The 25,505-nt window shown below is 34.6% G+C and overlaps 1 protein-coding gene across 2 annotated transcripts; it reads left to right on the forward strand.

Annotated features, from left to right (window-relative positions):
- The first annotated feature begins 6,503 nt into the window (after positions 1–6,503).
- Arf6 (ADP-ribosylation factor 6) lies at positions 6,504–23,965 on the forward strand. Of its 2 annotated transcripts, none has more exons than XM_073988148.1 (5): positions 6,504–6,928; positions 16,531–16,650; positions 16,729–16,884; positions 17,332–17,478; positions 23,285–23,965. In XM_073988148.1, the coding sequence occupies exons 2-5, from the start codon at positions 16,569–16,571 to the stop codon at positions 23,425–23,427; spliced, it is 528 nt and encodes a 175-aa protein (XP_073844249.1). In that variant the 5' UTR covers positions 6,504–6,928; positions 16,531–16,568; the 3' UTR covers positions 23,428–23,965. The 2 variants fall into 2 exon arrangements, with proteins under 2 accessions (XP_073844249.1, XP_073844250.1); XM_073988149.1 differs by having other exon boundaries at positions 6,560–8,438.
- Positions 23,966–25,505: the final 1,540 nt, after the last annotated feature.

Raw genomic sequence — 25,505 nt, forward strand, 5'->3', positions numbered from 1 at the left:
TTCTTCGCATATAATATGTTTGGATTTGGTTAATTGAAAATTGTGATTCAATGTGCCCCATCTGAAATTAACCATGCATTATTAGTAATTCTGGATATTTAGATGCAGTGATACTTACCACTGTCAACATTTTTGAAGAAAAGTGACACGCGGAATTATTGCTGATGTTAGTTTAAATAGTTGTTAATTCATTTATTAAATTTACATATATTTGTATTTCATTAAACCAATATTTATGAGACTTCAAAGCATATTGATATTCTATATATTTTTGTTTACAATTTTCAAAAATGAAGTTGACACTAGAATTACGTACAACAACAAATTTCTATGTGGTTGTTGTATCGATTGTTGTACAACAACACTTGCTTTTACCTGTAATAATTGTACCATGATAACTGCTCTGTTCCAGAACCTGCGAGAATCTACTAGTTTTTACTACGATAACAATATTTCCTTTATGTTATCGGAAAAAATAGTAAAAATTAGTAGATTCTTGCAGTTCTGGAACAGACCAAACATAATGGAAAAAATGTAATCGTAGTAAAAAATAGTAGCTTGTTGCAGGTTCTGGAACATACCATATGTTGTCAAATTTTATGCAACAACGTGGACAAAATTTAGCAATCTACCCCATCCTTGAAAACAATAATCGTTTAAATAAAGTTTTGCGTGTAACAACATAAGCTCTGTTCCTTTACGTGCAAGAATCATCAAGTTTTACAACTTTTTACACGAAAAGCGTTCCTTAACTTTAGACACCATACAAATCATATGGAAGTAGATTACAACTTTTGCTACTTTTGCCAGTTTTACTATTTTCAAAAGTAAAGGAACAGACCAATAGTTTACGCTAACACTAAAATACGAATTTCCAGCAAAATTATATCTTGAAAGATATACAAAAAATTAGAAGTAATGCAATTGGAGTTATGATTTCACAACATTGCTCTGTTCCTTTACGTGCCTGAGGTTACCATTTCTTACCATTTTTAACCTGTAAAGTGTTCCCTTACTTTTAATAGCATACAAATTATATGATAGCAGTTTACCACTTTTGCCATTTTCTGCCACTGTAACCATTTTTAAAAGTAGAGTTGAGTGGGTAACACACGATCAGTTTTGGCTGTCAGTTTTGCTCAAATAATCGGCTGCTTGCCAGTGTGGCCGTTCATTTTTGTCAGTCATTAGGCAACCACAAAATATTTTGTAGTTGCTGGACAGTTTGACACTTATTGATATTTCCGATAAATCGACTGTCAAAACTGATCGTGTATACCCCTTGCATATTTACTGCATCTTTAGATTGATTAAAAACACAATCCGAAGAGTGTTTTTAAATTCAATCCAAAACACTACATCAAAAGCTTTGATTTGGATTGAAAATGGAGTGCGTCCTAGCTGTGTGCTGTGGAAGCAAAATTGAGTGCATCCTAGCTGCGCGCTCTCTTGCATTTTTTTTTTGCATCTTTAGACTGACTAAAGGCACAAACCGAAGAATGCATTTAAAATCAATCCAAAGCACTACATCAAAAGCCGTGATTTGGACCGAAAACGGAGTGCATCCTAGCTGTGTGCTGTGGAAGCAAAATGGAGTGCATCCTAGCTGCGCGCTCTCTTGTAAAATTCATAGGTGAATTCATAAAAAAAGATGTACTCCAACGGCACTTGTACTGATTAAACTGCATCAACGGATGCAAAGTTTGCATCCGTGAATGCAGTCCCAGCAAAAAGTTTGCATCCGTTGATGCAGTTTAATTAGTACAAGTGTATCGTACAGTACATGTGCCGTTGGATTACATCTTTTTTTTATGAATTCACCTATGAATTTTACAAGAGAGCGCGCAGCTAGGATGCACTCCATTTTGCTTCCACAGCACACAGCTAGGATGCACTCCGTTTTCGGTCCAAATCACGGCTTTTGATGTAGTGCTTTGGATTGATTTTAAATGCATTCTTCGGTTTGTGCCTTTAGTCAGTCTAAAGATGCAAAAAAAAAATGCAAGCCATTGCGAAATATCCCAGAATAAATAAAAAGCATTTATTTGTGTAAACAAGAATACACAGAACTTTATTATATAAACACTAATTAAAAAAGTTTCCATTAAATTCAATTTCAATTGAGCTTACTTTCTCCGTTTTCCATTTAATCCAAGCGCATTTGATTTCCTTCATCACCCTAAATGTTTTTATGTTGCCTTCCAATCACTAGTTCAGCTTTCGACATGGACTCCAACTCCACTCCAGTAAGAATTTCAGTCTCGTGAATTACCGCAAAAATGTTCGTGTTTAGCTTATATTTCTTTGTTTTGTCACCGTGGTGCAATGGTATGCACGCCCGCCTTGCGCGCTGAAGGTCGTGGGTTCGATTCCACGGCCAGGCAACATCAAAAATTTTTCAGCGGTGGAAAAATACACCTCAGTAATGTTGGCGACATTTCCTGAGTATTTCAGCCATGTAAAACTTCTCTACAAACTGGTGTCTTAAGACACGCCGTTCGGACTCGGCGATAAACAGTAGGTCCCATGTCATTGAGCTAATATGAATCGGGGTGCACTCATTGATATGAGAGAAGTCTCCCTTGTCCCTTCAGGGATGTTTGTGGAACAATATATATATATATATATATATATATATATATATATATATATATATATATATATATATTTATATATATATATATATTATATATAATTATATATTGTAACAAATTCTTAGAAATTTAAACAGACTTTTTGTTGTCTTTAGAAAAGGTTCTAACCCTGCGTTTACAAATGACAGGACAGTTGAGTACATGTATTGATTGTCAAAAACCCAAAACTTGCATGTGTGACGTAGGCGTCCAGACAACTGCAAAAACAGTTGTAAAATTATGAATGAAAATCGCCAATTTCTTTTTGTTTTGCGTTCACGTATTTTCTTTTTGTTCATATTCTTTTATTTTCAACACATTTCAATTATCGTTTCATTTATTTTTTACAAAAAATGTCAAAAACTTGTTAACCCGACCGTCTGTGAAAAAACGATGAATAGCTGGGACACCAACGACAAATGTATGTATGTGTTAGTAAATCAGAGTTGTATTTAAAGACAAACTGTCTGGTGTAAACGCCTAGTAACGTTGAATATGGATCAACCAATTGTTGGGATCTCTAAAGCATCTGCTTATAAATTGTATCCAACGGATACTGCATCGAAGGATGTTGTGAAATCATAGCTCCACATGCACAAAAATTTTTGCTGGGTATGCCCCGTTTTAGTTCTTAAACAAGTAGGAAAAGCGTTAAGTTCGGTCGGTCGAACCACCACAAATTTCAGCCATTTCGGTGGATTAATGTGGCCATAACCTTCAAAATACCGAAAATCGGAAGGTACCGTTCTATGGGGGCTATATGATGGCGTAGACCTACACCTACAAATTTCTGGCGGAAAGTTTTATACCCCCGACGAACACTAAGTACCAAATTTCAGTCATCTCGGTGTGATAATGAGGCCAAAATCTTCAAAATACCGCAAATCGGGATATATCGTCCTATGGGGGGTATATCAAAACGTGGACCTATATAAACATTTTATGGTAGAAATGTCTCTTAGACTATGTTTACATTTACGAAATCCACTCGATTTCATCTGTCAATTCCTTTGTGCATACGTCAAATAAAAACTCATCTGAAATCGATTGGATTTCATTTGACGTTTGAGCAATGGAATTGACAGTTGAAATCGAGTGGATTTCGTAAATGTAAACATAGTATTAGCCTCTGGAAACACAAAATACAAAGTTACAACCAATTCTGTTGTCAAATGGGTCTAATACATTCAAAATATATTAAAATGACGCGTACTTTATATGGTGTCTTATATGGGGGCTATACCAAAACGTGGACCTATATAAACCAACTTTGGTAGGAATATTTTTTGGCCTCTGGAGACACAAAGTACCAAATTACAACCAATTCGGTGGTAAAATGGGACAAATATCTTAAAAATTCCTTAAAACGACGACGCGTCATTTTGTATGGAGGCTATACGAAAGCATGTACCTACTTAGCCCGCTTTCAATACCAAAAGTTTTGTTGCAGAAATTGTGGTTTTATGGTGTGAGGGGGAATGAACTATTACTATTCAAAAGCTATTTAACAAACAGAAAGCAATATGTAGTGGTTTCAGGAGGGAAAAGTGATATGGCTAGTGTTGAATGCGGTGTGCCCCAGGGTAGTTGTTTGGGGCCTTTATTATTTTCCATTTATATAAATGATATTGTCAATTTACAGTTAAAAGGCACCATTTTTATGTTTGCGGATGATATATGCATATTTTATCCCTATAAGCAGAGTCTACCGCTTAAAATAGCAATGGAACGAGACTTGTCAATTCTTCTTGAGTTTGTTCGTATTAATAAATTACGCCTGAATGTTTCCAAAACTCAATTAATTCGATTTAGGCCACATTCGTATCATAATGATAACTCCTTCAGTATCAATATTGATGGAAATGAAGTAGCTGAAGCAAATATCGTGAAATATTTAGGTGTATTCTTGCAGAGCAATCTATGTTGGGATGCGCAAATTAACAATGTAAAAGACAAAATTGCGCCGGCCATAGGAATATTGTATAAAATGAAGTACATACTAGATACAAAAACCAAACTGCTAATATATCAATCACTAATACAAAGCCATATAAATTATTTGGCTATTATTTATGCAGCTAAAAATTCAAATGCATTAAAAAGTTTACAATGTATGCAAAATAAAGCCATAAAAACAATTTTTAATCTGCCATTAACCTACTCAACCATAAGTCTATACACTGATATTTGTAAAAGCGTTCTTCCTGTACATGCCTCGTACCCATGGTAGAACAAGAAAAGGTAGCAGCAATACCCAGCTGACTGAACTGGGTTGTAGTGTTAGTGTCAAATTCCATACGACATTTTATGTATTTATTTCTATGTTCGATTATATTAGGGATATATATTTTTGAAGAACAAATTTATTCATCAGAAAAAAAACTATTACCCATAAAGACGGCTTCATATCATTGACATGTAACCTCCTCCAGGTCCGAACGACATGCCGCACACTAAAACACCGCTTATAGAGGCGGTACAATATTTGTTAATATGTGTGGTCTTTTGTTAAACTTAAAAAGAATAAAGCCCTAATAAACATGTGCTTTTTTGTTTTCAAAAGCAAATGATTGAAACAGCTTCTCTTTTTTCAATGAATTACCAGCGACCCGAAACATTTTTGCAAGTATTCTACTTTCTGCGAGAAATTATGCATTTAGTGAAATGATATGGAAACATTCAAATTGAAAATCTAACGAGTTTTCATTCATGTTTTCCAAAATATTCAATCAAATGTGAAAAATTATTAGTTTTTTAAATTCCAATAATTTATAGACATTTCCTTGTTTTGTTTACATTTACGTTGACACTAAGGTTTACAAACAAAAACAAATTTCAATGTGGTTGTTGTTGAGTTGTATTTGTTGTAGTATTAACTTTACCTTGTATTTGTTCTACCATGCCTCGTACCGTTATCAAGCCCTAACATATATTTTTAAATCCTTGAATGTCGTTGGTTATCGCACAATACACTTTCCTCAAAATGCAACGACAGTCAACATAAGGAGCCGAAACAATTTGAGAGTTGTCAGATGCAGACTTGAAACTACGAAGCAGCGAATTACATACATGGGTTCTTCATTGTATAATGACTTACCACATAATATAAAAAATGCAGCGACTTTGCAAATTTTTAAGAGACTTTTAAAAGAATATTTACAATCTATACTACAGATGCTTCTCAACTAATTTACTATCATTTATATATGTAATTTCTTAATCAATTTAAAAATGTACAGAAATTTTAATTATTTTATACACACCAATGTACTATGTATAAATTGTGAAAGTTCATGTTTTGCCAGCTTGCCTCAATTATGCCTTAATGGCGCTGAGGCCATATTATAATTGTATAATGTATTTTCACAGTTAATTATAATAAAAAAAAAAAAAAAAGTCCTACGTACATATATGGCCTGTTCCCGTACTTTATAAAGTGGTAAAAGTCGTAAAAGTTGTAAAAGTCGTAAACGATTTTCATATAAATTTTGTGTACGGGAACGCAAAATGTGTAAAAGTGGTAAAAATTGTAAAAACTTTTTAGTTCTGGAACAGAGCTATAATAGATTTTGCCAAAATTTCGTCCACCTACGTCAATCCGTTCGGACGCTAGAGTGATTTCCACAGACGGACGGACATGGCTATATCGATGTAGAATTGCACGCTGATCAAGAATATATATAGTTTGTGGGGTCTACAATGATTATTTCGAGTTGTTACAAACGGGGGTATAATAACAAATTATTTATTTTCATAAAATAAGTCATTTATTTAATTCATCACTTTAATGTATTCATGTGTTACCCTGTAACATGTGACGCTGTACGTTGGGCTATCATTTTGCAGTGATTAACGGACAATTGTGCTATCACATTTCCGTGATTTACACCAGTGTTAACATTTTCCAGTGTGTTCTCTGCTACGTCTGTCTGCGTTCTGATTGAAATGAGTAATATTGTTAAAATTGTGTTTTATGTTTTATAACATAATTTCGATTAGTTTTTTATATTTACAATGAATTATACCATCATAAAGCTGTGAATTTATTGGAAATTGTATAATACAGAGAAGAGACACTCCAGCATCTATGGAATAACGAACGTACGAACGGTTTTGAAACTCGAAAAGGCAAAGAAAGAAACTTATGCATAATAAAAAGATAAAAGAGTAGCGCGGTGAACGAAGACGTTTGTGGACGAGACGGTGTACGGTGTGTGCGAGGAAACGCAGAGACGGTTGTGTGTGTGTGGACGTGACGTGTAAATCCGAAATAATAGTGTTTTGCCAAAAGAAAGGTATTATAAGTGTGCAATGATAAATATAAAATAAGAAATAACATAAATACACAAAATTCTAGTGATTAACTAAATAAATGTTTAAATTGGACATATAATTGCCTGGCTATTGCAATGAAAAATAAGCTAAAATATTTGATTATCATACTTCTTGGAAGCTTATAATGTGCTTGTCATTCATCTCATCCAAAGCAATGAAAAAAATGTATAAATTGTTTTTATGTTTCTGAAGGCTGATAATGGAGCAAAACACAAACGATATCCAAGTTTGTATTGAATGCATGCCGGAAAAGGTTTCTTCTGATAGCAAATGAAATGAGAAATGATTTGCGACAAGCATTTAATTTGTTTTTGGTTTGGTATTATTTTTTTTTTTTTGTCAAAGATCCATTAAGGTTGTCATTGAACTGCAAATAGTTGTTGTTGGTGTTGTTTTGCTACTTTAAAATTGAAACTAATGAAAATGAACGGGCAGAGACGGGCAGAATTGAAGGTGGATAATAACGTTGGCGGCGCAGCGATGAAGTGATGATGATCACGCCCAACTTGTTTTTTCTCTGTTTTTGTCCATGCTCTCTTCTTTGGCCCTTTCCGTAAATGTTATGTTATTTATGCTTTAGTATTGTATTGGGCTACTAAAAAGGTTAATCACAAAGAAACATATAACAATTAAATCTGATTTTCATGTTTATTTTATGTTACGCATCGTTTAACTTAAATCTTGCTAATGGAAAATTGTGTAACTCTCACTCAATTAACTTACGCAGTCTCTCTCCCGTTCCCTCCAAATAACTCACTCTCTGCAAGAATGTCATCGTTTGAATTTCTATTGTGTAAACAATTGATATCCATTGTTTAATAGTAATTTATATTTGATCTTTTTTATTGACTTTCTTCTCATATATCATTTTATATTGTCTATTTGATGTTATTGTTGTTTTCTTCTTTCTCATCTTCATACTTTCTCCCAGTGTCAGACTCTCTTTGGTTTTTTTAGTACCCAAATGTCAATGATGATGATGATGATGATGACGATAAGTCTCTGTTCTGCTGTAAATGTAAACAACAGCTGTGAACATTCACCAAATAGAGGAGGAGTTCTTAGACAAAATTCTTTGAATTACTGATTCCTTTTTATTTCTTGTGTTTTGTTTAGATCGCGCTAAATTGTGTATATTTTATTAGAATGAAAACTGCTGGTACTTGTGAAGATTTTTACTTATTGAGCAACTTTCCAAATATTGTTTTAGGAAATTGTGCGTAATGTGTTTATGATTGAAATCACGTATTTTCTTCGTGTACAACTCCAGTTTAAGTGCGCGTTTCTTAAAGAAAAGTGTAAATGAAAATTTGGAGAAAGTTACAATAGTGTAGCGTGTACACATTGGTAAATATCAAATAGTTGTATGAAAATCCGAGTTACTTTGACATCATTCATAGAAAATACTGGTCTTAAGAAGCCGTCTTGATTCCCTAAAGCAAGTCCAGAGTTATTTTATTTATTGGGAAGGTACGTATCTCTAATGTATAATCTAATCAATTTACTCAAAAACGTTTGTCTTTATATAGAAAATAACACCGAATCCTAATCAGTCAATTTCCGTCACCTCAGCCTTGGAATTTTATCTCGGCCTTCAACCTGTAATGATATTATTGATAATACTAGGACCCACGTTAAAATATATTGGTTGATGATTAAAAAAGTGCATTTCTTTAATGCTTTCTTCGAGTAAACATGTGGCATTAAGATTACTGGTGCTCGGTAGCTCCAGTCTTATCTTCATCCTCTCATAACCTACAGAGAGAAGTACTGCCAGTTATTGTAGTGCATGTTTATTCGTATTCATTAACGATTTTGTTCTTTTAGCTCAGTCTATGAAGAAATCGATCGGTTTTTATCAATATTTCCAGGATTAGGCGTAGCACCAGTATTGCCAAATGAGTTCGTTGATCATAGATTTAGTCTCGCGCAGAATGCACCCAATATAACTTTGTACGAGATCAACGATAATGCAATCTTAAATTGCCATATTATTTATTACTCAGCCGATTCTAACCTCATTACCATCGTTTTGAAGCGGCCTTGAAATTCCTTCAACATCGCTTTATTAAAATGCTACTGTCAAATCCTCAGAACCTAACGTCGATTTATCCATTCCGCCTATTTCTCTGTTGCGTAGACAACTATCAAAGAGAGGAACTGATTTGATTCAAAATTGTCGGTCCTTTCTAATTTTTAATTTAATTTATTTTTCTCTATTTGGTAACCAATACTGCCCTGGCGGAAAAATCTGAAAGTTTTACAGATTACAAAAATATACAGTTCTTTGGGGGGAACTCCATATTTCCCGAGATACGGACCTCTGATGTTCCTACAATTCATTTGTTTGTTCCCTTAAATACCGGGCTAATGTCAGCTACTTGGAGAGAATTTACAATTTTAAAGAAAAATGTTGTTCCCGACCCCGAGATTTGCCCCTGTCGATCTTAAATCATCGATCCGATGCCGTCTGTTTAAGATATATTATTTTGTATATTATTCTTTATTCTGTAAGCTTTACAATTGTATCTATGTTGTCATTATCCGTTTAAAAATGCTGATGTTACAATCAGATAACTCAAGGACCCCCTTTCCCCACTTAACATTTTCGTTAAAATGCAGTTTAAAGGCTCTTCTCGGATTATTTTGAAATTTTTACCAGGAGGTAGTCCCCGTCGTCGCTATTACAGTGGTATAATAATTTTTCTTGGGGAACTCCATAGTTCCTGAGATAATGACATAATAGCTCAGATCTAACCCCTACCGTAACCCTTAAATACCGGGCTAAGGTCAGCTACTTGGAGAGAATTTACAATTTTAAAGAAAATGTTGCACGACAGATCTTCAAATTTTACTTAAATAATATTTCTTCCAAACATACATCCAGTTCGAAGCTAGTTTATGTCGTTCCATTTCTTTATGTATCCTTCCCTCAGAATTTAAACATTTTGCCAGCTTTTGTGCTTAAATCCACTTTTTGTATCGTGTTGATTTTTTACGGTATTTTTATACCCTCCACTATTTGTAACACATCGAACCTATAAAGTAGCAGCATAAAATTCGAAGTCGAAATATCCATGTCCGTCTGTCTGTTGAAATCAAGATACAGACACCAATTTTTAAGATAGAGTTTTATAATTTTATATAGAAGTTTATATTACTCCTAGGATGTTTGGTATTGAAAATGGGCTATATCGGCCCACGGTTTGATATAGCCCCCTAAGAACGGTACCTCCCGATTTTCGGTATTTTGAAGGTTTTAGCCTCATTATAGCAGCGAAATGGCTGAAATTTTGTATTTACTCTTCGTTGGGGGTATTCAACTTTCCACCTGAAACTTGTCGATATAGGTCCTCGTCTTCATATAACCCCCATAGAACGGTACCTCTCGATTTTCGGTATTTTGAAGTTTGTGGCCACAATACTCATCCGAAATGACTGAAATCTGGTACTTAATCTTCGTTGGGGGTATTCAACTGTCCACCTGAAACTTGCCGATATAGGTCCACGTCTTCATATAACACCCATAGAACGGTACCTCCCGATTTTCGGTATTTTGAAGTTTGTGGCCCCAATATCCATCCGAAATGACTGAAATTTGGTATTTAGTCTTCGTTGGAGGTATTAAACTTTCCACCTGAAACTTGGGTCCACGTTTTGATATTGTCCAAATAGAACGGTACCTCCCGATTTTCGGTATTTTGAAGTTTGTGGCCACAATATCCATCCGAAATGACTGAAATTTGGTATATTGTGTTCGTTGGGTGTATAAAACATTCTACCTGAAATTTATTGGTATAGGTCCATGTTTTCATCCAGCTCCCATAGAACGGTACCTTCAGATTTTATGTATTTTCAAGGTTTTAGCCCCAATATCCCACCGAAATGCCTGAAATTTGGTATTTAGTCTTCGTCGGGGGCACGTCTTCATATTATCACCATAGAACGGTAACTCCCGATTTTTGATATTTTGAGGTTGTGATCTAAATATCCTACCGAAATGGCTGAAATTTGGTATTTAGTCTTCATAGGGCGTATAAAAATTTCCACCTGAAATTTGTCGGTATAGTGTCTATATCCCTATAGAACGATACCTCCCGATTTTCGGTAATTTGAAGGCTGTAATTTGTATTTAGTCTTCGTTGGCGGTATAAAACTATCAACCTGAAAATTTGTCGGTATAGGTCCAGATCATAGCCTTCATAGAATGGTATTTCCCGATTTTAGGTATTTTCAAGGTTTTAGCCTCGGCCTGGCCGAACTTATCGCCTTTCTTACTTTTTTTATTATACTATTTTTTTTCCTGAGATAGTTTACGCTTTCAAAAAACTCTCCTTCCCCCACCCCCCTTACCGTTTTTTTTAATTAAGGGGAAAATAGAGCCACCGTTGAATATGTGTGCCGAAAATCTGGCATCCCTCCTTCTGACACCTGCCACACAAAAGTATGTAGTTATGTGGAGTTTAAGCCCAGGTCTCGTATGGATTGATATTTTTACCATCAGAGTGTGAATGTGGCCCCTAAAACAACAAAATAATTTTGTTTTCCGGGAATCCTATGCTTCCCTTGATTGATATTGGTCCCAAATTTTTATTAACCTAACCCAAATGATATTTTTCTAATAAATGAAATATGGAGAATTTTACTAGTGTAGACAGTGCTGGATCTAAGGTGGAATAATTAGGTCAACCTTTTTTAAACCTTCCACTCAAACTCCTAAAAATTTTAGCTCAAATGAAGTTAGCCTTGGCCTTGGATCGTTTCGCAAAACTGTACCTAACCTTTATTTGCTTTTTATCCTTTTATGTATTCCCTTTTGCTTAATATTACCCATCAAAGAAATATTATTTTTTGTAATGCCAATTTTGTCTATTGAGTGTGCCCAAAAATTTGTTTTTAATGAGTGGACGACAACTGTTCATCAATCACTCAGTCTTGTTGGTCAATAAACTTCCGTTTAATTTTGAGTATTTTATTATCACCACAATGCCCCAATGTGGAGTTGCTATGTAAACATTACGTCAACCACAGCGCGGTACATACATGCATGCAAGTTGAGCAGAGTGTCGGCGGCTATGGTGGTGGCTCCAAACAATAGTTTTAGCAGTAATGTCACGTTCTATTGTAAATTCTTTGAATTCTTCTAAAAATGGTAATAATTCAAAAAACGAACATTTTCTTTTGCTCCATAATAAATTATTATATAATATTTATGTATTTTTTAAATAGGGCGTGAATAGAAGAACGCTGTGGGGTGATCGATTTTTCAAAAAAAGAAAAGGATTTAGTTTCTGGGGGAAGATGCTGAACGGAAGCTAACAACAAATCTTGTAAAACTTTCTGAATTATTCCCTGCAACAAGATCGGTTTGAAATTAAAATCTATATTCAGAAAAGAGGATGTTTGGATATCCTTACAAAAGCAAAAGCATAACATCCTTGCTTGTTGTCACAGACTTACAAGTTTTATACAAAGTGTACTGAAGAAAGGAAAATTGGTGTTGAAGCATCCGATGGACTTATAAAATCTACTTCGAAGTTTTTAATAATGTTTAATGTTCCTTAATAAGTTTCTTGTTATTCTTTTGCCGTGCCATTCCTTATTTTAATCAGTGGTGAGGGTTAATGTTTTAGTTTATCCAGTTCCGCGTACTTGCAGACCGTCAATCTCGATGCCCTCATGGCGTTCATGTTTTCATAAGTTTAGATCATCTGAGAGAGTTTGAATCATTTCGAATTTCGTCCAAACATGCTTGTTGACCAAATTTTTTTATGAAATCCGTTTCAGACAATTTGGAGTCGATTTAGCCGTTTCTGTCTAGCTGGCTGTTGCGAACGATAACTACCGAAGGAATCAACCGATTGGGTCCGATTGAAACTCGTATTATTTTGTCCAAACCTAGATCAAGTTCCTTCGGGTACCTTCCCAAACAAAGCTCATAATTTATCGCTTAAATCGTGCGCAGCATTACTCTGGATGGGAGTAACCAATTTGGCCCAAACTTTGCACATCGTAATATTTGCAGACATAGATCAGTTTCGAATATTGACTATATCGGCCCACTTCTTCGTGTACAACCCAAAAATTTCAAAAACTTTCCCAAAAGTTCAGTTTAAGTACATGTTTCGGACAGTTTTGACAGTTTGTTGTCTTCGCTGTTCCTATTACAACGGTAAAAAATTTGAGGGCAACTCCATACTTCCTGAGATAATGGCCCAAAAGTTTAAAACCCAACAACGTCATCTAAAATGACAGATGAGCGTCGATGACATTTGTTATAGGTGAAATGTCTACATAGCTGACTCAGTGCATCTGAGAAATATGAAAACATCCGCCGCTAAATCCACTGCCACACTGTTCACAACTTGGGTGGCTGAAATGAGGCTCCCACTGAAAATATTGGTAAATGGTGTCCTGATTCCGTCCACTAACTACCCCAAAATATTGAGTGTAACGTTCGATATATTCGAATATTCATACCTGCCAGAATCCCGCCCGAGGACTGCAACAGATTGCCACCTCATAACACCAGTGGACCATTATCATGAGGAGACAAAGGTTTTACAGGTGTGTCAGCACAATAGGATGTTGTCGATGCAGTAACTGCTTGGGTGTTATCGCCGTGAGCATCCCTGCCACGATTTAATGGACAGGCTTCCTCCACCCAGGCACGTCAGGAGAGATCTTCATAATCTACTAGAGAGCGAGGTCCAAAGGTGTAAAAGAGAATCTCTAGACCAACGAGTCTATCAGACAGGCTTGGATAGCATTCACACTAATCACACTGATGCAGTACAGCGATACAGTGTGAATGAAGATCCATCGCAACAGAAGAACGCCAGCCAGTTGCCAAGCCAAACACGTTTGGTTTTAGCTCAGTTACGATCTGGACGATGAAGCCACCTCAATTCGTAATCGGCTCGAATTGATGCCACAATACCCAACACATGTCCTGTATGTAGATTGGTACCACACGACACACTGCATTTGTTTAGCTGTCCAGAAAACCACATACACCTGTCTCCTGATTCTTTATGGACGCAACCAGTTCAGGTTGCAGAGTTTTTGAGTCCGGATGAAGGGGAACCAGAACCAGATGACTAAAATAATACACGAACGTCCATATTTGCGTTGCTACAACATCAATTGATAAGCGTGATATCTTACAAATTGAGTATCAGATTTAGTCGGAACTTTCGGTATCTCTCTTTCAAAAATTCTATATTTTCCCTCAAGAGCAGTTGGAGGGCAGTTCGAGGATCGTTTTGAAATTTTTATTGAAGCTAGTCCTTAATAGCAATATAATGTTTTTATACCCTCAGCATTTATGCTAACGAGGGTATACAAACTTTTATACGGGCAAAATGTGCCTCATCGATATAATGGTTTTAGACCCCAAGTATGTTTGGACGAAATGTGTTTCAGACAATTTGGAGTTGATTTAGCGATGTCCGTCCGTCATTCTGTCTGTCTGGCTGGCTGGAGCGCACGATAACTCTGATGTGGATCAATTGATTTGGTCCAAAATTTGGCTTTCGTTATATTTTGTCCAAACTTACTTTAAGTTCGAAGATGGGTTATATCGGTCCACTCCTTCCGGTACCTCCCACACAAAAGTTCGGAAATTTTGTGCGCACGATAACTCTTAAAGGAAGTAACCGATTTGGTCCATACTTTGCACATCGTGAAATTTCTACCAGACTTAGATGAGGTCCCAATATGGACTCAATCGGTGGGGTACCTCCCACACAAAATTTCAAAAAAAGTTCAGTTTAGGACCTGCTCTCGAATCGCTTTGATTTTTGTTGTAGCAACTTGTAGTCCCTGCCCCCCATACGACGTTATAAGTTTTATCAGAGGCAAGTCCATACTTCCTGAGAAAATAGCCTGAAAGTTACAAAAAACACCTATGACACCGTGTGTAGTGGTTGGAGCTCAAGATTACTTCCGAACGGATCTGCCGATTCGGTCCAAAATTTGGCTTTCGTAATATTTTGTCCAAACTTAGTTCAAGTTCGAAGATGGATTATATTGGTCCACTCCTTCCGGTACCTCCCCCACAAAAGTTCGGAAATTTTGTGCGCACGATAACTCTTAAAGGAAGTAACCGATTTGGTCCATAGTTTGCACATCGTGAAATTTCTACCAGACTTATATGAGGTTCCAATATGGACTCAACCGGTCCACTACTTCGGGTACCTCCCACAAAAAATTTCGGAAAAGTTCAGTTTAGGACCTGCTCTCGAATCGCTTTGATTTTTGTTGTAGCAACTTGTAGTCCCTGCCCCCATACGACGCTATAAGTTTTATCAGAGGCAAATCCATACTTCCTGAGCAAATAGCCTAAAAGTTACAAAAAACCCCTATGACACCGTGTGTTGTGGTTGGAGCGCAAGATAACTCCCGAACGGATCTGCCGATTCGGTTCAAAATGTGGCCTTCGTAATATTTTGTCCAAACTTAGTTCAAGTTCGACGATAAACCATATCGCTCCACTGCTTCAGGTACCTCCCTCACAAAAGTTCAAAAATGTTCGGAAAAATTGTGCGCACGATAACTCTTGAAGGGAGTGTCCGATGTAATCCATACTCTGCACATCCTATTATATCTACCAGACATAGATCAGGTTCAAATATGGACTATATTTGTCTACTCCTTCTGGTACCTCCCACACAAAATTTCGTATAATTTCGCTTTAAGACCTGCTCTCGAATCACTTTGATTTTTGCGATTTACATTCGCTACCTCCATTACGACGGTAAAAGTTATGTCAGGGGCAAGTCCATATTTTTTGGGAAAACAGCCCGAAAGGTGTAAAAAACCCTATGTCACCATATATGGCGGTCGGAGAGCACGATAACTCTCGAACTGTTCAATCGATTTGGTCCAACATTTGGTCTTCGTCATATTTATCCAAACTTAGTTTCATGGGGCAATACCGGACCACAACTTCCGGTACTTCTCCCCCAATAAAATGTCACTAAAATGCTAGGGCGATATCACTTGAATTGGTCAACCAATTTGGTCCAAACTTTGGTTCTCCTAATATTTTGTCAAAATTTAGTTTAACTTCTAAAATGGCCCATATCGGTCCTCCCTAAGGGTACCTTCCCCACAAAAGTTCAACATTTGTGTTAATTCTTAATCCACATTTTTGTCGGCAAGTTCAAATGTTAAAAAAGGGCCACAAAATTCTGAAGAGACCCTAAATACATTCGATCTGCCCGTAGATGAAAGCTTCACTTCACATTGGCTGAGGGTATATCTCTGTCGGCAAAGCCGACTGATACTTTTTTACTTGTTTTACGTTTAATTTTACAAAATCTTGTGATTTGAGTCTACCTATTTATCCACATATACCACGGTGACGCTATCACATACTCACTTGTGTAACACTAGAACATGTATGAGGTTAATGTCATCATGGTTTATACAAGAAATACAACTGGTTTCTAATTATAATTCAATATAATTTATATATTGCTGTTTTTGTTGCAAATATAAATAATTTTATTTGATATTATTTTTAAAATAATCTCATTACTCTCTTTTATTTTTTCAGATTAAGCTCAATTCCATTGATGCATTGTCGCTGTCGAAATGGGGAAATTACTTTCGAAAATTTTTGGTAACAAAGAAATGCGCATTTTAATGTTAGGACTGGATGCAGCAGGCAAAACAAGTGAATATTAATACAGCAAAAATCTACAAATTGAGATCATCAAAAAAAATTAACATTTTCTCTCCTCCCTTTCTTTAGCTATTTTATACAAATTAAAATTGGGTCAATCTGTGACCACAATACCCACTGTTGGCTTTAATGTGGAAACAGTTACCTATAAAAATGTCAAATTCAATGTCTGGGATGTTGGTGGACAAGATAAGATAAGACCACTGTGGCGGCATTATTATACTGGTAAGAAGAAGAAAAACAACGAATTTAAGATGAAACTCTTTTGGCTTACACACTTTTTCTATTATTGATCCATTTGCGTATGGTCATAATTTATTATTCATTTTGCAATTGCCTTTGCGCATCTCTCCATTCTCATTGTTTGTTTGAATGAAGTTTAAATACGAAACTTATTTAGCCTTTACCTAATCAACTGCGTGTTGCGTGTGCGTTCAAAAAAACAAAAACAAAATACATGTATTTGTTTTTGTTGTCAATTTGAAATACATGTATTTTGTTTTTGTATTTTTGAACGCACACGCAACACGCAGTTAATTAGGTAAAGGCTTTTATGATAATGCCCAGAATGAATATTTATTTCTATATTTGATTTGTATTTGCATCTGTTTTGTTTTTCTATGTATTATTGACGTTTATTGTTTTCTTCTTGTTTGTTTTTTTTTCATATAGGTACGCAAGGTCTTATATTCGTTGTGGATTGTGCGGATCGTGATCGAATCGATGAAGCGAGAACAGAATTACATCGAATCATAAACGATAGGGAAATGCGTGATGCCATTATTTTAATATTTGCTAATAAACAAGATTTAGCGGATGGTAAGTTTGTAAATTTAAAAGAATATAAATGTATACACTAATATAATATATCATCAGCTGTGATCATGTGAGTGAGCCTACGCTGCTGCTCTTTGCTGATAAGCTCAATGATGATGAGAAACACAGACTGTTTGCCAGTTTGTGAAACCTTATCAATATTTATGCAAAGCCATGTGAAGGAGGCGACAGACAGACAGTAGCAAAATATAATTGCAAACTTTAGGTCTTACATAACAAAGGCGATAACTATGTTGATGCTGATAAGTTAATAGTAGATTTACAATACATTTAAATGGGTGCTGCTGTAATCTATATTGACTGTGGGGTACTGATGTCGTTGGATTTTATTGAATGGAGAATGTTTGAATGAATGTTTTTCTCTCTTTTTGAGCACGAACATGGCACAATTAATTGTGCCATGAGCACGAAGCTATTTACAGATAGTTAGAAAGCCTTTAAAGTAATGAAAGGCAAAGAGCCGAAGAGTTTCTTAAAAGATCATACAACGCCTGTTAGACTATACACTTATGGGCCGATTCCGTACAGCGAGGCGAGTCGTGTCTCGTTGCCAGTTGCAATTTTTCCATTACGTATGGCAAAAGTCGCACGACGACGTCAAATTTTGTCGCCGTAATGTTCATTTTCCGGCGACAACAAATTAGCCGTCGCCGTTCATTTTTAGTAAGGAATAAAAATAAAATAAAAAAAAAATAAAATAAAAATAACTTGTTATCGACGATTATTTTCTATCGCTGTACGTAGTGCATCTTTTAAATTTTGTCGCAGAGACGATAGACGACGCGACATGACTCGCCTCGCTGTACGGAATCGGCCCATTTGAACACGTTTAAGCGCATTATCTCGATTTATTTAACAAATATTGTATGAAAATGACAACTTAAATCGACTGGATTTGCTAAATCCACTATAGTCTAAACGCACTATAACCATGACAGCTAGCGTAATATCCTCAGCATATGGCTGTATCAGCAGTGGTTTGCCTAAATGTATCATGAACAGATTCCAATTTTTAAAAGTGGTGACAATAGAAGTTTTCAAAATTGGGCTATAAAGGTCAACCTTTTTGGGTTTTTAGCTACATTTTTGACCGAAAATTTGACATTTGAAGTTCCCAATGGACAAGAAATTTTTCCACTAAAAATTGTCAAGATAGGTCCACCTTTTGACATAGCCCCCATTTAACGGTACCTCTCGATTTAAGGTATTTTGAGGATTTTGGCTACATTTCCGCCCAATTTGGCTCCAATTTATCACTTTTAGTTTTAAGTGGTCAAAAAACTTCTGCACCAAAAATGGTGGAGATGTTCCACGTTTTGTTATAGGCCCCGGCACCACTTGATTTTCGGTATTTTGAGGATTTTAGCTACAAATGTTAACCAAACTAGCTGTAATTTGACATTTAAGGTTCTCAGTGGTCCCGAAACTCCTCCAATAAAAATCGTCCACATAGGTTATTGTTTTGGTATATCCACCCATATAAAGGTACCAACAGATTGAAGCAATTTTTAGATTTTTAGGCGTATTTCTCCTACCGTATAAAAAGTGATGAATCAAACCCCCGGGTATTCAGCGTGTATTGCAAGTAACTTACCATTCCACCACGGTAGGATCATTGAAAAAAGCTTTAGAGCGAGTGGTGTATCCAAATATTGGAACATTTCGGGCCCTTACCCCAGAAATATTGGCTTCCCCTAACTAAAAAGTATTTGTTGTCATGATCCAAAAAGTGGTTTAACAGAAGAAATGGTCCGAAATAGTCGTTCATGGAATTGGATCTAATTTTGGGAGTCAGTCATTCCTTTCATTCTTGCCTACCGGTCATTTTAATTGGTCACCGCAGAATTTTTTAGAACTTTCGAAAACTAAGGTTTGGGTGTGTTTCAGGCGCACACATTTTCGTATCGACATACATAAACAGGCAGTAAAAAACTCGATCAACCGTTAAACTACACTTAATTGAAAAATTTGAACTTGACGCAGTCACATTTAGTGGCTGAACATCCTCAAACCTAAGATCCCAGGAAGTATGGACTTGGCCCCGAAAAAATTGTGGGCAGTAGGCGAAAGAGTGGACCGATATTCCATATTCCATATTCCATATTCCATATTCGGACCTGATCTATGTCTGGAAGAAATATTGCGATGTACAAAGCTTGCACCAGTCCCTTAAAGACAGGTGCACATTTTGGACCAGTCAGTCAGACAGATGAGCCGGGTGTTGTGCATCTCACCAAAGTTCTCTAAGGCCTGCAAAATTAAGCAAATAATGGTCCCGCTACAGAAGGCAATGATACCGGCAAAGGAAATTATATGTTACTCTTGTCGCCCGCATAATACTATGTCTCCTCTCGCCAATGTCTGGAAAACCGACAGGGCGGTCCCGCTACTGAAGCCTGGCAAGGATAACCGCATAACAGCCCGTTTTCGCTTTTGTGGCCAGTAGCCGAACAACAAATCCTTAGGCTTGCACATATTTGTCGAACAAGACGTGCGATAGGAAAGTGTTTTTGTCGGTCGACTTATCAAAAGCTTTTGATAATATCGCACTCTGCCTTCCGACCAAGTTTGAAAAGTTGGATAATCAATAATAAGTGTGTACGCCTGTCGTACGTGGAATTCAAGAACAAGAAGTCGAACCTCCGTAGAGTGAAACAGGAAGTTCCCCAAGGTGGGGAGATATCTCCGGAACTGTTAAACCTCTACCTTTCCTGTAGTCGTCCACTCCCTCCAGACGGAGGGATGATTGTAAGATGTTGGCGTCGAGCACCTACCCATTGACAGATCTTAGCACATCTTTCCACTCGAGGAATATGCAAATATCTGCCACTAAATCTGCGGCCATTCTGTTCACCACATCGACTGCAGAGGTGAGAACAGAGTTGAATGTCATGGTCGATGGTAGCAAAATTCCGACCACAAACTACCCCGAAATTCGCGGGGTCACATTCGACAGAATGTTGATTTTTTTAAAGAATTTTTTCCCCTACGTGAATTTTTTTAAAAAAAATATTTATTCCAAACGTGAATTTTTTTTATAAAAAAATATTTTCCGGAACATGGATTTTTTAAAAAATATTTTTTTTTTCAAAACGTGGATTAAAAAAAGTTTTTTTTTCAAAACGTGGATTAAAAAAAGTTTTTTTTTTCAAACGTTGGTTAAAAAAATATTTTCTACAAACGTGGATTTCAAAAAAACCCAAACGTGGATTTAAAAAAAAAATATTTTCTACAAACATGAATTTCAAAAAAATCCAAATGTGGATTTAAAAAAAATATATTTCTACGATTTCAAAAACAAACCAAAAGTGTTTTTGAAAAAACATTTTCCAAATGTGGATTTAAAAAAACATTTTTTCCAAATTTGAATTTAAAAAAATATTTTTCCAAACGTGAATTTAGAAAAAAAAATATTTTTTCCAAATGTGGTTTCCAAAAAATATATTTGTTCTAAACGTGCATTTCAAAGAAAAAAAAAATATTTTCCAAACGTGGATTTCAAAAACAAAATTTCAAACGTGGATTAAAAAAAATCCAAATGTGGATTTTAAAAAAAAATATTTCCCAACGTGGATTTAAAAACAAATATTTTATCCAAACGTGGATTTCAAAAAAAAAAAAAAAAAAAAAAATAATAATCCGAACGTGGATTACAAAAAAAATATTTTTTTTTCAAACGTGGATTAAAAATAATATTTTTTTCAAATGTAGATTTAAAAAAAAAATATTTTCTACAAACGTCGATTTCAAAAACAAACCAAACGTGGATTTTAAAAATAATTTTCCAAATGTGGATTTAAAAAAATATTTTTTTTTTTAAAGGTCGATTTAGAAAAGAATATATTTTCCAAATGTGGATTTAAAAAAATATTTTTTCCACCCACTCTTCAAGGAATCCTCAAATATTTATTCCTAGAATTTGGAAGAATATTTTTGCCCGATCATTTCGTGTTCGTATTGCGCGTAGCTGGAACGTATTACCTCTGGAGCTACGATTATTTTCACACTCAAATAACGTTTTTAGGTTGAAACTTCTTGAATTTTATAATACCTTGAATTGATTAGTACATTGGTGTTACTGGTATCTAGGACAACTATTGTCAGTAATTATTGATTTATTATTGTATGGTGGGGGCCATACTTAAGGTATACTCATTTAATTTTCTGAATTTCATGAAATTGTTTATTTTTTAACGTAATGTTACTTTGCACTCAGATGTTTTTGTATAATAATGTAATATTTTTGGCCTTGTAGGCTTTTTGTTACATAAATGAAATAAATAAATAAATAAATAAATAAATGTAGATTTAAAAAAATATTTTTTTAAAACGTCGATTTAGAATGGAAAAAATATATTTTCCAAATGTGGATTTAAAAAAAAATATTTTTTCCAAATGTGGATTTTGAAAAAAATATATTTGTTCTAAACGTACATTAAAAAAATATAAATTTTCCAAACTTGGATTTAAAAAACAAATTTTCAAACGTACATTAAATTAAAAAAATCCAAACGTGGATTTAAAAAAATATTTCCAAACGTGGATTTAAAAACAAATATTTTATCCAAATGTGGATTTCAAAAAACCTGGATTTAAAAAATATTTTTTCCAAACCTGGGTTTAAAAAAAATATTTTTTTCCAAACGTGGATTTCAAAAAAAAAAATATATATATATTTTTCCAAACGTAAATTTCAAAAAAAAAAAATATTTTGTTTTTTCAAAATAGTCTGGCTTAATCCCATTGTTGTTGTTTAAATATTTTAAAAACAATTAACAATTTAAAACAATTCAATAAACTAGTTGTTTTAAAATATTAAAACAACAACAATGGGATTAAGCCAGACTATTTTGAAAAAAAAAAAACAAAATTGCAAACGCTATCCCAATAAAAAACGCTATAATGTTTCTAATTGAAGACACTGGCACGACGTGTGTTGTTTTTGCTGTAAAGCAGACCAACCAAATTTTGGTGTGTGCATTCGTCGAAATTCGACGACACATACTAGTGGAAGAGGTTTGAATTGTTTTCGCAGACACTTTCGTCGGAGTTGTGTGAGGTTGCCAAGGAAAAACTTCTCATTGAACTTTTTTCTTTGCTTACCTTTATACTTCGAGCTGACGATTGATGTTTGGGTATAAAAAGTTTCTTGTTGAAGAAGTTATTGAAAAATAACTTCGGTGGAGAATATCCACAAACAAGAAACAAGGGAACTGATGAGATCCAGTGGCGTGGATCGAAACTATAGTATTCCCTGCCTTACCCCTTGGCGAACAATGCCAAATCTTTTCCACTAATAAACTAGTTGTTTTAAAATATTAAAACAACAACAATGGGATTAAGCCAGACTATTTTGAAAAACAAATTTGCAAACGCTATCCCAATAAAAAACGCCACAATGTTTCTAAAAAATATTTTTTCCAAATAAAATATTTTGTCGACGTGAATTTTTTAAAAAAAAGTTGTTTCCACCGCAACCTATTAAACTAACTCCAGTATCTTTGTTATTATTAGGTTGGCTGTTGATACTCAATAAATAGGTGAATGATTTTTGGCGATAACTCACAAACTTATTGATGTAGGTTATGTGTGTTAGTCAAACAAAAAACTTCAAATGCAACACATACTGAAGTTTCTTATCAGAAAGTACAACGGCTGCACAAAACAAATCAATAACCAGACAATCCCTACTGTTATTATTAGTATAATAATTTTTAATTGCAAATTAAATATTTATTTAAAATCGATGACTAACTTTATTTCATTCTCTTTCCGTTTCTTCTTTCAGCAATGAAACCTCATGAGATTCAAGAAAAATTAGGTTTAACTAGAATACGTGATCGCAATTGGTATGTGCAACCTTCCTGTGCAACAACCGGTGATGGCCTGTACGAGGGTCTGACGTGGCTTACATCCAATCATAAGTTATGAGAATAATTTTCATAAAACTGGGAATAAAAACAACAACAAATAATAATAATAACCACAGCAACAACAAAACCACTATATATACCGTATGCATGTTTTATTTGATGAAAATAGAGGAAGAAAAAAACAAAACAAACAAAAAATAAACAGATAAATCTTTAAATAGGAAACAAAAACACGTCGTCAATCAAACCAAATGTCGTCAACGATTTAAAACGACAAACAATAGAAGTTCGTTCTTTTTTGGAAATTTTTGCAAACAACAACAACAAAAAACTTAGTGCAGAAACAAATACAAAATAATACTTAGCAACAACAGCAACAGAGGAATTCTAAAACAAACAAATAAACAACAGATACACCACAACAACAAGACAACAAACAACGTTTATTTAGCATTTAAGTGAAAAATTTGTAAATTTATTATAAAACAAAGCGAAACGATAAAAATCACTCACACAAACAACATTCACACACACAGAGATTTACAGACAAGCAACATTATTTACACAAAACCACATCCGAAAAAGAAACAAACAAATTTGGCAAGCATTAGTCCACCAGACCCCCCTCTCTCCCTCTATTTCACCACCCCTTCTTCTCAAAAACAATCCCCTTCAATTATGAATGAAAAAGGAAAAAACAAGGATATTTGCAAAATCCTATGAGTAACTAAAAAGTATATGCATATATTATTATTAAAGTAAAGTACATATAGTAAATATTATTATTATTATTATTTACCTTATTATTATATTATATTTTTTGTTTAGATGTAAACTTTAAGTTTTTTTTAAAGACGACTTGTTTTAACGAGTCCTTAAAAAACAAATTAATTTAATATAATTAATTGATTCAAACAAAAAAACAAAACAAAATAATTATTAAAGAAGCAAATAAAAAATATATAGTGTGAAAAATTATGTAATTTAAACAACAAAAAAACAACAAATCAAGCATCAAAATATAAAACAAGAAAAAAGAAAACACGAAAGAAAGAGGAAAACAAATCTATTCAAAAGTTTGAATAAATCCGAGGAAAAAATAAATAAAAATCCAAAAAAAATATATAAATTGTTTTTTTCATCTCTTATACATTTATCCACAATACAGTGGTTTTATGGAAACAATGTCACGAAATTATACGTCCTTATATCGAGTTCCATACTATAGAGTAATATCATGAAATAATTGCAGTGGAGAGGGAACTCGATTTCGATACACTTAGGGGTCGATTATGCATTGCCACTTAATCTGAGTTGAGTTGTCAATTCGTCGGTGTCATGCTTAAGTGTTCCATACGCCATTTTTGACATTTTGAGATAAAGGTACCTTACACGGTTTTGAACCAAGCTCTTTAAGCTCTTTAAGCGGTTTATCTATATCTCTTATAGTTTCCGAGATATTCAGATGCCAGTATGTCCCATATCGGCTTTGTGGCGCAACAAATCTTGTCGTTTTGTTCCATATCCATAAAGCCTGGCGTATGGAACAAAACAACTTTGAACTTTTTAGTTCCATATCCATGTCGTTTGGCGTATGGAACAAAAAGAGACAAAAACGAATTGTTCCGCACCAAAAATGATGGCGTTTGGAACAAAAAACTTGCCCATTTTTGCCAAGTTACTAATAATGTGGCGTATGGAACAAATTGTTTAAAAGGACTTGGTTTAAAAACGGAAGAATAATAGTTTCTAAATCCAAATATTTTTGGATATTGTATTGTTATATGAAAACGAAAATTTATTAATCGTTTAAACGAAAAATTCCCATTTTAAAGACAAAATTTTGATGTAAGCCCACAAAAATATACGCAAAAACGTTCATTCGACTTGAAGCTAGTGTGGACACCGACTACAAAAATGGTATTACATATAAGAAAAACGCGTTTAAATGTTTTATGTTACCTTACAAATGCAAAAAATGAATCCGTTTTGTCCGATCGAAATTTTTACCACAAAAAAATAGTGATAAGTGGAGGCAATACCTTAAATAAATGTTAAGGAAACATATAATAATGGTCCTTATTGTACTTATATGAGAAAAATAAATGTTTCATTTAAAGTCCTGATTCTTAAACT

Source organism: Musca autumnalis, unplaced genomic scaffold, assembly GCF_047663935.1.
Source record: "Musca autumnalis isolate F117 unplaced genomic scaffold, ASM4766393v1 scaffold_5, whole genome shotgun sequence".
NCBI lineage: Eukaryota > Metazoa > Arthropoda > Insecta > Diptera > Muscidae > Musca > Musca autumnalis.